Below are 17065 nucleotides of genomic sequence, written 5' to 3'. Positions count from 1 at the left end.
TTTATACACCTTTAATATGTTCTTCTGAAGCTAACTTATTGTTAAATGAAGAAACTAACAGCAGGAATCTTGCACATGCCTCCAAAGGTTTGGCAGTTCCAAACAGAAACTGAGCCAAATGCAAATCTCAATCAACATTGTTTTCAAAACGGTGATTCATCATCATTCTAGCCATTGTCTATCCACTGCAGGATGAAGGCGTCTTCTGCGTCCTGAGCTTTACTTTGCCAGTTGGGACCGCACTACTTGCTGATGCCGTTGCTCCATCTTGTTTTAGGTCTCTTTCATGGACGCTTCTTATCAAGTGGGATCCATTCTTTGACTGCATTGGTCCAGCTGCCATCAGTTTTTCTTGCTGTGTGACCAGCCCAGTTCCATTTCGATTCTTTTACTCTCTTGATGGAATTGTATGTTTTCTCTAAATGGGGATTTTTAATACATTTTTGTATCCATTTCAAGGGATAAACTCAAATGAAAATAATGAAAATAGTCAATGAGGGAAGCCAGACTAGCTTAATGACCACGCGATTCACTTAGCAACTGCAATGATTTGCTTAACAACCATGGCAAAAAGGTCATAAAATGAGGCATAACTCACTTAACAATTGCCTTGTTAGCAATGGAAATTCTGGGCTCAATTGTGGTAGTAAGTCGAGGACTACCTGGACAGCTTTTTAGTAACTGATCCAGGAAGATGTTTTTTTAAATAAAAAATGGCCCGAGAGATATATAAACGTCACTGAAACATCGCTTTCATCCTGTGTAAGGCATCTTGTATTTTTCGAGATTGCTTTTCAGGTTTCTGATGAAAGTTGGCATAATTATCAGCTGCTAATGCAAAGATGTCTGCATCATTAAGAAAAGCTATTCTTTGTCTTAAGAAATCTTGTAATTGGCAATCTGGTGGGAACATGTAGGGGTTTTCTTGAAATGCTTGAACTTGGCTCACAACCTTCGCAATATTTCTTAAAAGAAAAAAGATGAAAGAAATAAGTAGGGTTCTTTTTCTATATTCGATAAAGTAGGGAAATAAACACTGTGTTAGGTGCTTAATATTCAATTTTTTAAAAAACAAATTTATATAAAACATTCTACCATAAATAATCAAAACGTTCAATTTATCTTGCCTTTAATTATTTCATAAATTAATATACTGAATAGGTTCTTTTAACATTATTGTTAAGTTATATTAACCTGCAAGACAATATTCCATTTTAATAAATTTCATGCCATAAAAACATTACCTAAGTTTGGTCCACTTATATGTGCCATTTCGCATCGTAAATCCTCCAGTTTCAAGTTGCTGTATGTGCATAGTTAGAATATGAGCTGATGGAATTGTTGGAGATGTTTTAAATCTCTCCCCTTCCATTAAGCACAAGCTGTCACTTTTTAAAAATACCTGATATAATTAACACAGATATGCAGTCAGACATATAGAACACGGCACAACCATTGATGGCAAAGTCTTTGCTATGCTGTCACATAGCACATAGTGAACCTATGATTCACATTCGTCATCTTCAGGCTGGTGTCTTCAGCTTCGTGCTTCTGGGAGCACCCATGGGATCACCCCTCTCACCTGTCATTGCAAACCTCTACATGGAACACTTTGAAACCCAAGCTCTAGAAAAATCTGATCACAAACCCAAACTCTGGCTCAGGTACGTAGACAACACCTTCATAATCTGGCCACATGGGAAAGAAAAACTGGACAACTTCCTCACACACCTCAACAGCCTACACCCCAAAANCACCGCCTGCCCCACCACATACATCGGACAAACCAACAGAAGAATAAATGCACGCATTGAAGAACACAAGAACTCAGTCAAAAAAGAGGAACCAACTTCTTCCCTGGTCCAACACCTTAAAGCCACAGGACATAAAATTGACTTTAAAAAGACCAGAACTATTGCCAAAACTGAACACTTTAACAACAGAATAATCAGAAAAGCCATCGAGATAGAAAAACGCCCACACAGCATGAATAAACGAGATGATACCTCCCGCCTACCAGCCATTTGGAAACCCGCCCTTATTGCCAAATGAGTCCCTAACACAAAGAATGACACCAGACCCACACTCACGAAAACTACACAGGATGTCACCACCACACATCCACGCAAAAAGCAAACCCAAACCCACACAGATGATGAGGCATGACCACAAACTAGAAGCCAGTCCACAGCTGCATCATTAGCCACTTTAAACCCCTCCAATCCATACATGAAGCAAACTGACACCCACCATAAAGATGTGGCACAAACACGAACACGAAGCCAAACAACAGCAACGAAGCTCACCATCTCAAATCCCCCTGCAACTCAGACTAACCTGAGCACAACAAAGCCCCCACCCAAACAGAACACTCCCCCAGCCAATCAGAGCACAGCCAACCCCCGATCCAATCAGAGCACAGCCAAGCTCCTTAACCAATCAGAACACACCTCCACCCAATCAGAACACAGCCAAGCTCCCACCCAATCAGATCAAACCCCACTGGCAGTTAAAAGGAAGAAACAGCTGCGATCACACACTACTCCTAGAAGCACGAAGCTGAAGACACCAGGAGAGTTTACACATCTGAATTTTAATCCAGGAAGAAAAGCTAAATTTCTTCTCCTGAAATGGTCACGGGAATTGCTCCATTGTGTCATGTACTCCAAAACACGGGGTGCTGCAACCTCCAAAACATTTTCAAAAGCTGCTGATGTAGTGTAAATTTAACATTACAGAAGGGGGAAACTTAAATATATAGTGACTATCATATTTATTGCTTTAGTTTCTTTATTTACATTCACATTATGGTACATCCATTTTAACTTTGCCCTATTCTGACCACTTTTTGGAGCGTAGTTCCAACGTGCCTTTTAGAGCCCCCCCCCCCAGCCTCCAGATATTGTGTTGCTAGGAGAAAACATCTAGCTATTGATTCTATTTATCTGCTAGTCATCTGCACTTCTCTTTCAGATGCTTCTGCCTGTTAAAGTAGTATAGAAAACATTTTTATAGCTTTATTCTTTTGATGCACTCTGATGTTAAACCTTCCTTTTCCCTCACCTCCCTATGCAGGTGTCTTCAAACTTGGCCCTTTTATGACTTGTGGACTTCAACTGCCAGAATTCCTCAGCCAGCGTGCTTGGCTGAGGAATTCTGGGAGTTGAAGTCCACAAGTCATAAAAGGGCCAAGTTTGACGACCCCTGTCCCTATGCTTTGGAAAGCTCATTATAAGGAAGAAGAGAAAAACTCTTTTCTTTTTAGCTTTCCAGTTCCACTTTAATACTATCAATAGCATCCTTGTGTGTTCTCTTAGGAACATCACATTTCTACTCATCTAACTTTGGAAAAGCCATTTTTTTCTCCGTTTAACTTTTCTTTATCTATAAGAAATCAATTTCTGAGAAATTATAACTTGTCTGCTTTATGAGATAACAAATTACCTAAAATAGAATTCTTTCTCAACAAGATTGTTTTGGGGGCATGTGCTTGTTTCTGAATTAGTAGCTTACCCCAAAGCACTGTGTCCAATTATAAATTAGAACCAGGGCCACAATAAGAGCTCTTTCCTTATAACTAGGGATGAGGAAAAATGTTTGGTATGCATTATTAAATAATTTAATTTGCATTTCTATACTACTCAGGGCCTGTTTTGCAACTTTTGGTTTTTTTGCACATGTCAGAATATTATGTTTTGCAATAAAAATATACGCTTTAGAGATCTACAAAAACCTAACAGGTGAGGGAAAACTGTTTGTAAAATACAATAAAATAATGCATTTCAGAATCTGTACAAATTTTGGATTATTAAAACAGCGCATGTGAGCTTTATACCAATTTTAAAAGATCTAAGAATCGATGTGANCTTTAAACCCCTCCAATCCATACATGAAGCAAACTGACACCCACCATAAAGATGTGGCACGACCACGAACACGAAGCCAAACAACAGCAACGAAGCTCACCATCTCAAATCCCCCTGCAACTCAAACTAACCTGAGCACAACAAAGCCCCCACCCAAACAGAACACTCCCCCATCCAATCAGAGCACAGCCAGCCCCCCCATCCAATCAGAGCACAGCCAAGCTCCTTAACCAATCAGAACACACCTCCACCCAATCAGAACACAGCCAAGCTCCCACCCAATCAGCTCAAACCCCACTGGCAGTTAAAAGGAAGAAACAGCTGCGATCACACACACTACTCCCAGAAGCACGAAACTGAAGACACCAGCCTGAAGATGACGAATGTGACTTCGTCGAAACGTCGCCAAGACACTTCTAATTCTACGCAGGAGAAAACCCGAATAACTAAAGACCTACATACAAACACCCGCGAAAACCTCAGAAAACATAAGGTTCACTATCACTGGCCTACAGTTTCCATGCATGTTCAGATGCCCCAGTATACTATCTGCTTACCCAGTTGGTACCTATTCCTGTACCATAGATCGGGGTGGGGTGAGGCCACAGGCAAGTCATTCACAGTTGTGGCCCACAAACTGAGAATATGCTTGTAATGCTTCAGCCTCTAAAGGGCGCCAGTGTTAAGCAAAGATTACAACAGTTTGTTTAGTGACCGTTTGAAGTTACAACAGCATTGAAAAAAGTGACTTATGGCCATTTTTCACATTTACGACCATTGCCGCATCCTCATGTTAAGGCAATTCAAATTCAAATGCTTGGCAACTGACTCATATTTATGACGTTGCAATGTCCCCAGGGTCATGTGATCAACTTTTGTGACCTGGGAAGCAAAGTCCACGGAGAAGCCAGATTCACTTAACAACCGTGTTACTAATTTAACAATTGCAGTGATTCACTTAAGAATTATGGCAAGAAAGTTCATAAAATGAAGCAAAATTCACTTAAATGTTTCATTTAGCAACAGAAATTTTTGAGCTCAATTGTGGTTGTAAGTTGAGGACTACTTGTATAGCATGTTGGCCATTTGATCATCTCCTACAGAGAAAACATATGAAACAACCCTGAAACCAGGCTTTTCAGCAACTAAACAAATATTTATAGAGGAACAGCCTCTATTTCGATTCATGATAAAGAGCTTATTTGTACTGTACCTCTACAGCCTTCAGTTCTTCCAGTATGTCAGAAACTTTACAAGGCAAGCTTTTCCAAATCTGAACAGAAATAAAAATAAATTTTAGTTTTCTGAATATTACAAGTGGAACGCATCCTTTGCGTGCTCCAAATATTATAAAAATATATTACCTGTGTAAACTACTAATAAATATGCACACTACTCACAGGCAATTGTCTGACAATGAGATTCTCCAGACCTCTGAGGATTTGCATCGCAGTGGCAAAATTTCTTTGCTTGTAGCAACACTTGGCAGTGAAGAGAAATTTTGATACCAAATTCATCTGTACCTGGAGAACAAATAGAATACATTTTCTAACAAAATTTATCACTATTCTCGGCCAATGTTATAACCCATGCTTGGAATGCCCAGCACTCAATGTCAAAAAACACATTTCCAGGAAAGACTTTTTTTGGGGGGGGTACACAGTCAGGGAGGACATTATCATTATATGAAGACAACTGGAAATAGCTAAATGCTTTCAACTCCAGTTAGCTAAATGTGATAAAATTCATTACCCATTGGCAACCAAAGCAAAATGCTCACTAAAAAGGGGAGATTTGGTGTCAGATTAAATAAATTACTGTAATTGTTTTGTTTGCTGAAACCACAGAGCACATCTTATATATTTTTTTCTGTGAAACTCCTCTTCATCAGATTTATTACGTAACTACAAAAACACTGGTTTCCAAGTAATTTCTGGTTACTAAGTAATAATTATGTGCATTTCTGAGAAGGAAGGGGGGGGAAGGCTTTATTTTGGTTAATGATCAGAATATAGCAAGATAAAATATAATAACATACAATAAAGCATCTAAGCAAATTAAATCTATAAACTCTAGAAAACTAAACTATAAAATCTATTGATACAAATAGAAAACAAAGAACAAGCATCCTGGTGCATTTAACCTATCACTGCAATAAAATACATATTACATTTTAATACATTTAATATATTAAAATACAAATTATATTATCTAATGATACAATATTTAATAGGCATACAATTTCAGAGTTCAGATAATATATTCCTTTTTAATATAACTTCATTGAATTTCAAAAACCTATAAAATACAGGACATTAAAAAAAAGTTAGCAAAAAAAGCAAGAAAAATAAAAAATAAAAGTGTAAACAATTAAGCAATTGTTCCCTTTTGGTATCTGCAAGGAATGTTGCTATATTTAGAGACATTCAAGAAACTATCTCAGACAATTGATACCAAAGATAAACGACACTTGATTGTCCTGTACCATTTGCGAATCATGCTATTAAATGGAGTGCCAGTTTGGTAATAGTTAAAGTACCAGGCTATAAACCAGCCCATCTTAGGCAGGAAGCCATCTGGGTGGCCTTGTGCCAGTCATTCAAGGAAAAACCACTTCTAAAAATGCCAAGAAAACTGCAGGGACTTGTCCAGGAGTCAACACTAACTTGAAGACACACATCCACACAGATGTGTTAAACAGCACATACAAATGGCTGGGGAATTCTGAGAGTTGAAGTCCACACATCTTAAAGTTGCCAATTTCAACAAACACTGTTCTATAAGGAATGTTCTTATACTTCCCTTTCCAAAGAGCAGTTGGTAAAAACATCAAATCACAACTCATTTACTTTTGTGCAATGCTATAGACAGAAAACCAAATCAACAATATCAGCTTTAGAGCCTGAGTGACAAAAATAGATTTGCTTAGTAAGGAAAATGACATCAAAATAGGACATGTCAAATAATGCATTGATTTGAAAATTTTCTCAATATATGGAATAGGAAGACAAGACCTGATGATACCACCATATTCCTCGTTTGCTGTTCAGTGAACCTATATCATATTCAGCGTTGATTAAATAATCTATCCAAAGTCATACTGTCAGGCAATCTGTGTTAGTAAAGGGGAACAACAAGGATTTATGTCTACTTGAATGGGCAAGTTAAACAGACCTTCAGCTATAGAGACAAAGTGCAAGCACTCGGTAGGTCTCTCAAATGCTGGACCTGCCAACTCACTAGCAGGCAGATGACTTTTAGGAGAAAGTTGCAATGAACAGGTCAACAGAGTTCCACTTGCCCATTCGAAAAGGATAGATCTTTGCCCTTCTCATAGTATAAAAACAAAGCCGAAACATTTAACCTCACCTCTATGGGCTGGAAGGGATTTCAGGATGTTATCACTATAGGGGTGAAGGTAAACATTTTTTTAATGTAATTCAGAGATAACAAAAGATTTCTCTGACAGCAAAAGAGCTGTGGTGGTACAGTGGTTAGAATGCAGTATTGCAGGCTAACTCTGCTGACTGCCAGCAGTTCGATCCTGGCTCAAGGTTGACTCAGCCTTCCATCCTTCCGAGGTCATTAAAATGAGGACCCAGATTGTTGGGGGCAATATATGCTAACTCTGTAAACTACTTAGAGAGGGCTGTAAAGCACTATGAAGCAGTATATAAGTTTAAGTGCTATTGCTAATGCTATTGTGTTTCCCCGAAAATAAGACCTATGCCAAAAATAAGACCTAGCTTGATTTTTACATGTACACCCAATACCCCCAAAATAAGCCCTAGTTTTGGGACAAGGCACCCACGTAAAAATCAAGTTAGGGTGTGGGGGTGGAGCTGCTCCACATGCCCTGCACCCACTTACTTTAGGACCGCTGCAGCCAGGCCTCCCACGCCCTGACAACTGTCGTGCCACTGCCTGAGTTCTGCAGCCACTTGTGGCCACTCACAGCAGGACGCCACGAGGCTTGTTGCACCAATCGCACTGCTGCCGCTGCTTGTGACTGGAGGCCATGAGACTCGTGCCGCTTGCGCCACTTGCAGCACAAAGCCACAAGGCTTGTCATGCTGACCGCAAGCAGGTGCGGTGAGCCTCACGGCCTCAAGCTGTGAGTAGCGGCAGTGCAATTGGTGCAACGAGCCTCGCGACTTCCTGCTGCAAGTGGCAGTGAGCAGTGATGCGATCGGCGTGACAAGTCTTGCAATGTCCTTCTGTGCCGGCGGCAGTGATGTGATGCACCATGTGGTGTGCAGCTGCAAGTGGCCACAGAAGAACAGCAGTGCAACAGGTCTCGAAGCATGGGAGGCCTGGCTGCGGTGGTCCTAAGGTAAGCGGTTAAGACATCCCCCGAAAATAAGATCTAATGCCTCTTTTGGGGACAAAAAAATATATAAGACCGGGTCTTATTTTCAGGGAAACACAGCATTATGATCCTACTTTCTTCAGAGAAGAAATATGCATTAACCATATAAGTAAATCACAATAAAGAATCATGTGCATAGGCACACACACACACACATTCCTGAAATAGGAATTCATACCTTAGAGCTGCAGCTGCTGACAATTTCAGCAGCAACCCAGGTACTGACGTTATCTGCATATTTTAAAAGCTGCAGGAGGTAATCATCTTGGACACAGTTTTTCACAAAAAGGTTATAGGCTGGAGAAGAGAGCAATTCAGAGGAAGAAGCCCTGTAAAAGAAAAACAATTTACAACACTTACAGCCTAAGTCTAACTATGCACAAGCTAACACAACTCATTGCAAGGAAAGCAATGAATTGGAATCTATTTATTTCCAACCTGAAGGGATATAAGATCAAAGCTCAAAGACACGAGTAACCTAAATTTTCAGCAAAAACATTATTCTCAGAATGTATCATAACTGGCAAGTACAAGGTTAAGCACAAAGTAAATGTCTTGGATAACTTATCCTCAAGTTATCCGGTCTTTGATGTGCCTTTCTTAATAGCCCAGATGATGCCAGGAATAAAACTAGACTTCTGAAATTGTTCCTATCTCACACTGTCTTATGTAGATATAGGTTTTTATCATGAACCGCAACTTCAGAGATGTTGCAGTGAACTTGCAGGGACACCGAAGGATCTCTTAGTACAATATTTAATATATAGAACAGTTAGTGAGCTTGTTGAGGAGCCCCAGGGCAGCATGGTCCGGTTTGGGAATAGCTAGGTGCTTCCTTAACTGAGAAAGTTTGAGAACAACTGCCTTAGAGCTAAACATGTTCGGATGGTTCTGATTAAATGCACTGTCTTCTATTCTGCCATTTTAATCCACCTAAGAAAGAAAAAGCATCAAAGGGTTTCTGCAGAGTCACCACATATCAATAGAACGGCTCTAGCCTGTAATTAAAGCTAAGCAGAAGCTAAATACTCTGGCATGTCAGCAGTTTTCCACTTTCATCAGTAGGGCTGGCTAAATAGCAAACTTACTTTGGGAGAAGCACAGTTTTATCGTTGACCCCGAGCAGTCTTGAATTTAGAAAATGCACTGGATGACATTTATGGAATATTTCCTAAACAGATGAAAGAAAATCACTATGTATTTATATATTCTATTTTGCATGGCTCCATTATTGTTTTTTCTAATCCAAACTCACATAGTCTCTTAGGAAATGACCTCCCCCCAAAATACCAATTATACCAGTAAAACAAGGAGCATCAGTGGTATTTCTTTACATTCCATCCATCTCTCTCTCATTAAGAGCCTTTTTACAAGACAATCGCAGCAATTTTAGTCCAAAAGAACTAATCCTGATCCCAGCTGAAATACATTCTTAGCAGCTTCATTCCATAAATAATGTGAGTCACTGATAGAAGTGAGCATCTGGTCAATTTTCTTTCAGCTTGGTCCTTTTATGACTTGTGGACTTCAACTCCCAGAATTCCTCAGCCAGGCATGCTGACTGAGGAATTCTGGGAGTTGAAGTCCACAAGTCATAAAAGGGCCCTGTTCTAGCTAGATTGGAAAGTAACAAACCAACAAACCCTCAAAAAGGAATGGTAAACAACCCCTTTCTGGTTGCCAAAGAAAACATAGTGAATCTGTTCATTTAATCTATAAAAGTCAAATGGAGATTGAATTGCTGTTTGTATTTTTCAAGTCCAATATAGGTTTCTTACAGATGTACTATTCCTCTTTTAAGGGATTAGGGAACATTGTTACTCATAAGGTATTGTAATAATACTTTATGAGGTCCAGGTAGGACTGAAAAGTTGCTTGCTATATAGAAAGGAAATGTGGTCACTGAGTGTATTTATGCATCAAAGTTGCTAGGGGGAATTGCAGTGTATAGCAATGGGTGTGGCCAGAGACCTGAAAGTACGTTATCTTATAACTTGAAATTCAGGGATTTTACTCTAGCAATATATTTATTGTACATATTTATTGTAGAATATGCTACACCAAACAATTTCTTTCCCAAACAAATAGAACTTTTCCTAAAGTTCAACAAACCTGAACTTTTTATGCCACCCAAAGTTCACTTTCCATGAGATGGATGGGCATATAAATTTAATTAATAAATAAGTTGATTTGGGGAAGAAATTTGTGCTGAAATGGCTAAGGCTATAATTTCAATTTCATTGAAGTTTTTTTTAATAAGCAGAAATCTTTTTTTTTAATCATCATTTAGTTCTGCAATGCCATCATCCCCAAGATGTCTCTCATACTGATATCCAGACTGAAAAATGTCCCCTTCCATGCAGGATAACATTAAAATAGCACAAAGGTTAAGGTGGTCCTAAGGTGTGCACAGGGTCTAAATCAGGGGTAGTCAACCTTGGCTCTTTTATGACTCATGGACCTCAACTCCCAGAATTCCTGAGCCAGCACAGCTGGCTCAGGAATTCTGGGAGTTGAAGTCACGAGTCATAAAAGAGCCAAAGTTGACTACCCCTGGTCTAAATATTCCCTCTTTGGACAGAAGTTTCTCAATTTGTTCTAGTCTGACTCCTAGCTAATGGTCACTGTCATCTCATGCTCCATCATGGTCATTCAAAGAAGAAAAAGAAACTTTTTAATACTATGATGTTTAGAATTCTTCCTAGTAATCAGATCAATGTTCCTACAGAGGTTTTCTTTGCAATAACTGAAAAAAGCCCCCCCCCCCTTTTTAACTATCATACTATCTAGAGTCTGTCTTCTGCTATATTCTTATTTTAATTCTATAGTGTAAAGAGCCAGAAAAGAAAGGAGAGAAAGCAGTGATAGAGCTAAACTTTGTAGGTATTGTCTGATGGGACAGGTCGACACCATTACCTCACACAACAAATTTTATTCAGAACAGGCAAGTTGTTGTTAAAGCCATTAGAAAGTTTTCAAGTACAAGAACGGGGCTTTCAAATATTTAACAAACTTATATGCTCCTAATCGTAATTGACTCACTACATTACCACCAGATCAAAATAAACAATGAATAAAATGCCACACTAATTAATTTCCCATTATTAATCATAATAAAGTTAATAATCAACATTATTATAATTATTAATTTAATATTATTACATTAACAAATGAAATCCAGTTCTGGATGGTGCTTAGTCAGTCCCCAAATTGACTTAGATTATTCTAATTGACAGCAGTATTACTACTATTGCAAAGATAAAAAAAAAATACCGCCTAGGAACTCCTAGATCAATATTTCTCAACATTGGCAGTATTAAGGCTGGCAGACTTCAACTGCCAGAATTCCCAGCCTGGGGAATTCTGGGAGTTGAAGTCCTCCTGCCTTAATATTGCCAATGTTGAGAAACAGTTCTAGATCCTTGAGTTTCACATTGCTTGTTGTGATGGAGAGATTTTTTATATCTATTTCCTGATGCAAGATTCCTCATTCAGAGGCAAAGCACTACAGCAGGGGTAAGCAGAATAGTGCACACTGGCATCAACATGATCTGAAACATCTGCCTTGGTGCCTCCCAGGCTCCCTGCTCTAACTTAATTTTTTTTTTAAAAAAAAATGAATTAAATAGGTTGGCATTTTATAAAGAGAAAGTATCAGCATTTAGCATCCTTTTAGAGCAATTTGTCTGGACCCCACAAAGGGCTATTTTGGCTTCCACTAAATGCTTCTTGATACCAACATGATTATTTTGGGGGCACTTTTGAATTTTATCCAAGATACTTACTCTTTTTACTGACTGAAAGCTAGAAATTCAAAATACATACTTCTAAATAACTTCTTTCAATTGGAATGAAAACTGGTATGATTTGTCCGGTAACAATGCTCTAGCTTGCCTACAAATTTCATCCCATTCTGGAGGAAAATAATAGAATTTACAGTAATTTATATGTGATGAAGAGATTTCTCTCTTGGGGTCAGTGAGTCAAATCTGACAACCTCTATGGCAAGCCAGCAAAGATTAAGCTATTGACATGGTTTTAGTTTGGTCTTTCAAAATGGATTCAGTGCTTTCTCCACATTCTGAATATATTGTTATATATAAAACTGGAGTGTTTACCTGTTCTAATAATGTCAGCTGGCAATAAAGTTGTTGTGCAGTGTATTCAGTTAAGAAATATGGAGCCTCAGCTATGCTGAGGCAGAAGCCAGATAATTCTTCTGTTGCGGGTCTATAACACAACTGGGATTCAGTGCCTTTTGAGAGTCTCCGGCTAAGACGCTATTTGAGAAGGACAAGAACCATTAGCTACATATTTCACAAGCAAAATTGAAATCAGTCTTACATAATTTAATATTGTATTAAATATTACATACAACTATATACAATTATATACAACTATACAGGTAAAAGTCTTAGATTTTCCTCACATAATAATTCTTCATAATTTTCTTAATTTCAACACTAATTTATTCAACAGCAGAAGAGATTCTACAAATATGACCAAACAGGAACCCCTTTGAGAAATTTATTTTTTCTAGATTTTATGTATTTGTTTGTTTGTTTGTTTGTTTGTTTGTTTATTTATTTATTTCTCTCCCGTCTTTATTATTTTTACAAATAACTCAAGGCAGCAGTGAACATATTGAGCACACCTTCTTCCTCCTATTTTCCCCACAACAAGAACCCTGGGAGGTGGGTTGGGCTGAAAGAAAGTGACTAGCCCAGGGGTTGGCAACCTAAAATGGTGAAAGAGCCACTTGGACCCGTTTCCCTCACAAAAAAAAAAACCCTGGGAGCCGCAAAATGTGCGCATGCGCGCGCGCATGCACACACACGCGCACACACGTAACGGGACTTGATTGAAGAGTGGAGCCTAAGGCGACACATCCAGCTCTGGTATGGACGGCTCCGCCGTCCTGGCTTCACCTCCCCTCGGAAAAGACTGCTCTCCCCCCTTTGCTGAAGCGGCGAGCAGAGGGGGGCTTGCCTTGGGCACGGCAGGGCTGCTGGAGGCTGAGGCCCCCAAAGGTGCGGACCAGGCTATCTTCCATAGCAGTGGGAAGGCGACCGCGGGAGCAACCGCCTGCTCATCTCCCCCGGCGGTGGCGGCAACCGCGGAGCCATCTGGTGGTGTTTATACGGCCCTCCACGTGACTGAGATAGGCAGCGCTGCCCCACTCCGCCCAGCCCTCATTTCCCCAGAGCAGAATTGGGGCCGCACCAAAGGAGCCGGCTGAAAGTGGTGCCTTGAACTACCCCTCCGAGGACGGCGCTTTGGAGGAAGGCCGGAGCGCGGCACCCTTGCCAGAGAACTAGTCAGCCCCACTAACTAACATGTGAACACCACGCTAAGAACGGCCCTGCCTTAACTAAGTTCAATCGGACAGGAAAGTTCCAATCCGATGGAGGCTCCTGCAAAGTCAGCTCGGTCATTGGGATCACGCAGTTCAGTGGGCTTCATGCTCCCCCCCCAAGCTATTAATTCAGAACCAGGCAGCACTTGGCTTGCAATCGGTTGCACAAAACAGGTGGATAGGATTGCAGCCAACGATAGTAGGACGTTAGAGCCGCCAACTCTAGTCTCCACCCAGGCGGGCAGGCGAGCAAAACCCCGGCTTCTGGCTGCGTGGCTGCCTCCCTCTGGAGCTGTCTTTCCCTCCCCCGGGCCATGCGCCACCGGCATCTTCTCTTTGCAAAGGAACACAAAAGCTTTCGGGGTTTCGCTCACCTGCCCGCCCGGGTGGAGACCAGAGTTGGCGGCTCTAACGTCCTACTATCGTTGGCTGCAATCCTATCCACCTGTTTTCTCCAACCGATTGCAAGACGCTGGGCAGCACGAACTAAGCGGCGGCAGGAGGGATGCGGGGCCTTGGCTTTTTGCTTATCAAGACCATGCTCAGTTCGTGCTGCCTAGCGTGTTGTTCCGCTGCCGCTCAGGCCCCTTTTTTGCCGCTGGAAACATGCCGCATTAGCTGGCACCGCAGGGGGGTGGTCCCATGGCAACGCAGACAGTCCGGGCCGTGCGCCACCGGTGTCTCCGGTCCCGAGCCACAGGAAATATCCGGGCCCAAGTTGTCCGCTGCAAGGACACCCCGCCCACGGCAGCACCGCCAAACCACTTTCTATGCTGCTGGCGTCCCCGGGCTGGAGCCGTGAAAGCCAATCCAGCTGGTCGTCGGGGTGTGGAACTGGGCCGCGGAGGCCAAGCCTTGCTCACCGGCAACACTGGAGCTTCCCACGCTGACCGGTAGGTCTTCCATGCCGCTCCGCTCGGACCGCCGGCTTCTTGCTATAGGGCTGTCTCCCTCCAGAGCTGTCTTCCCCCCCCCTCTCGTCTATGTTGAGCCCATGGCGAACAGCGTCCTACAAACCAAAGAAGTTGAACCAATCAATTCAAACTTCTTTCGTGAGAAGTTTGAATTGATTGGTTCAACTTTTTGAGTCCTATTTTTTGGGGGGGGGCACTGCACGTGGCTGGGAGCCGCAGGAGACGGCTGAAAGAGCCGCATGCGGCTCCGGAGCCACGGGTTGCCGACCCGTGGACTAGCCCAAAGTCACCCAGCTGGCGTTCAGGGTGACAAGAGGACTTGAACTCACAGTCTCCTGTTTTCTAGCCTGGCGCCTTAACCACTAGATTTATGAAAATAAATCATACATCTCAATTATTTCATGCAATTAACTGCTCTTTGGTTTTGTCTATAGCTAAGAAGGGAGATTAGAAGATGCGACCTGTGGAGGGCTCCTTTTCATAGCATCTGATAGTTCTATCCACTCAAAATCAAGATTCACCTCTTAATTTAGACATAAACCTTCCATGATAACTTAGCTAAGGCACTCTTTCAAACAGCAGTCCTAAATAAGGCTACTAAGCATAGTAAGAAAGAATAAAATTGGATATTATCATATATGACTATAAAGCAAAATTAGGGAAATTACCTTTTGTAAAACATTTCCTGTATCTCTTTTGCATGAAAAACGTAACGATCGTGTTTCACGCATCTCCATCTCTTGTTCCCATACTTCCATCTTGCAGAACTGAGAAACATTTCTCTCTTTTTTACTGGCAACGTTATTAAGTAATGACAGCAATTGTCTGCCACAACCGTTGAATGGAACTACCTGCAAAAAGTCCACGGTTACATTATTTTGCTTCAACCTGTGTCTTAACCTATCTGAAATAAATTTTATTTCCATTCCCCCACATTCTCAACCAATTACAGTATATTTAGAATAAAGCACTGGAATATTATATGCTGTAATTTAGAGGTGATTTAGAAGACATTTATATCAAGTTTTCTGTCAAAGCAGTTAATTACCTGAGAAATGATAAAGTCTTTTAATATTCGCATGAAATTAGGGTTTATGCTAAAGTCTACGGTGTAACAGTCTTCGATCCAAGCTTGAAGAATGGAGAAACTACGGTGGTATATTTTGCTGAACAATGAACAAGATTCTGGGCTGGAGCTAAGAAAATTAAAAAAATTTAATGAACAGGTGTTTTCACCCTGGCATAAGCATTCAAAAAGATTGTCTTTCAGCTTATTACATCACACATAATAAAAATGTAATTTTTAAAATCAAGAAGAAAAACTTGAAATCCAATTATAGATTTTAGCCTAAAGAAGAATGTGCAATCAGTGAAAGAATTGACCAAACTTAAACTGATGCCCTTGGCAATTTCTTCAGATCCTCTATCTCGGGTCTAAAAATGCACCACCAGTAACTGTTTTGGCCATTTTAGGCATGGACTGGAATAGAGATCACTTTCCGAACTGCTTGTTAAGTCTTACGCAGCTCTTTTTAAACATGGTTTTAGTGTTGCTTTAAAAGAACTCTACAGTTTAAAATGTTCTACTAGTGCTGATCCCATAGTATATCAATTTCAACCATTAAAGAGAGCTAGGTTGTATTGGTTTGTGCTGGTAGCTCTGATATCACTGGGGGAGTTGCTTTTGTCAGTGAGGAGAGGTTTCGTGGGGCTCCTATTTTCACTGTTTTTATTACCTGAAATAGGGAAAGTGACTCTATTTTGCTTGCTTCATTCTGGCTCCATATGTTAGACGCATCATCAGTCATGAGTCCCTATGGGCCCACAAGAGATCAAAGTCCAGCCCACCTTGAATTCCTTTCTTAAGTCCCGTTAATTTCCCTTGACCGTTAGTGGTTCAGATTCTTATAGAGAGTTTAAGCTTGCAATAAATCCTTATATTCATTTGAACTGCCTGAATCTCCTGATTTCCCCGGCGCTTGACACCATGGCCACATATAGACTATTCCTAGGTAATGCTGGGCTTAGGGCCATTCCTTAGCAGCATTAATCAAGGACGGAGCTCATTCCTTACTCATCACTCCCTACTTCCCTCTGCTACCCTCTTCTTCTGATCTCTCAGCTGGGTTTTATGCTCATTTGGAAGAGTGCTAAACTTATGTTTAAATATTGAAAATGTTACCTGGGGAAACCCCAACCCCAATCCTAACCCAAACCCCAATCCTAATCCCGACCCCATTTTATCCCTAACCTTATTAAAACTAATAAAATTTATATTAAAAAATTGGGTATGGCACTATTCCAAAGACAGTTAAACCTATTTAATTCAACTAATCGGTCACAGGTAGCTAAATACAGGTAGTGTTGTGGCTCCGTCTTGTGAGCCCCTCTTATCGGAGGAAGAAGGCTCCGAACATGAAGGAGAGGAGATGGCTAGGCCTCCCTCTCCAGGACCCTCCTCTTTGGCAATGCCTCAGGTGTCTTCCGACGGAGAAGAGATTGACCAGGAGCCAGGTGGTTCAGAGATTGGCCAGGAGCCCGGTGTTTCTCAGATTGGCCA

At 40.9% G+C, this 17065-nt stretch overlaps 1 protein-coding gene across 1 annotated transcript in view; it reads right to left on the bottom strand.

The window, feature by feature from the left end:
- Positions 1-704: 704 nt before the first annotated feature.
- The window catches only part of KNDC1 (kinase non-catalytic C-lobe domain containing 1), a 40831-nt gene continuing 24470 nt past the window's right edge, over positions 705-17065 (bottom strand). Inside the window, exons 18-26 of the mRNA XM_029284842.1 lie at positions 15554-15701; positions 15174-15356; positions 12354-12515; positions 9324-9406; positions 8414-8564; positions 5267-5389; positions 5080-5139; positions 1245-1402; positions 705-965 (exon numbers count right to left, since the gene is read on the bottom strand). Coding sequence (XP_029140675.1) covers positions 737-965; positions 1245-1402; positions 5080-5139; positions 5267-5389; positions 8414-8564; positions 9324-9406; positions 12354-12515; positions 15174-15356; positions 15554-15701 — 1297 coding nt within the window. The 3' untranslated portion in view covers positions 705-736. The remainder of the gene's footprint in view (positions 966-1244; positions 1403-5079; positions 5140-5266; positions 5390-8413; positions 8565-9323; positions 9407-12353; positions 12516-15173; positions 15357-15553; positions 15702-17065) is intronic.

The sequence above is a fragment of the Protobothrops mucrosquamatus genome, unplaced genomic scaffold (assembly GCF_001527695.2).
Source record: "Protobothrops mucrosquamatus isolate PMUCROS unplaced genomic scaffold, P.Mucros_1.0 scaffold1012, whole genome shotgun sequence".
NCBI classification, from domain to species: domain Eukaryota; kingdom Metazoa; phylum Chordata; class Lepidosauria; order Squamata; family Viperidae; genus Protobothrops; species Protobothrops mucrosquamatus.
Note: the sequence above shows the minus strand (reverse complement) of the source record. Positions and strands in the feature narration are given on the sequence as shown.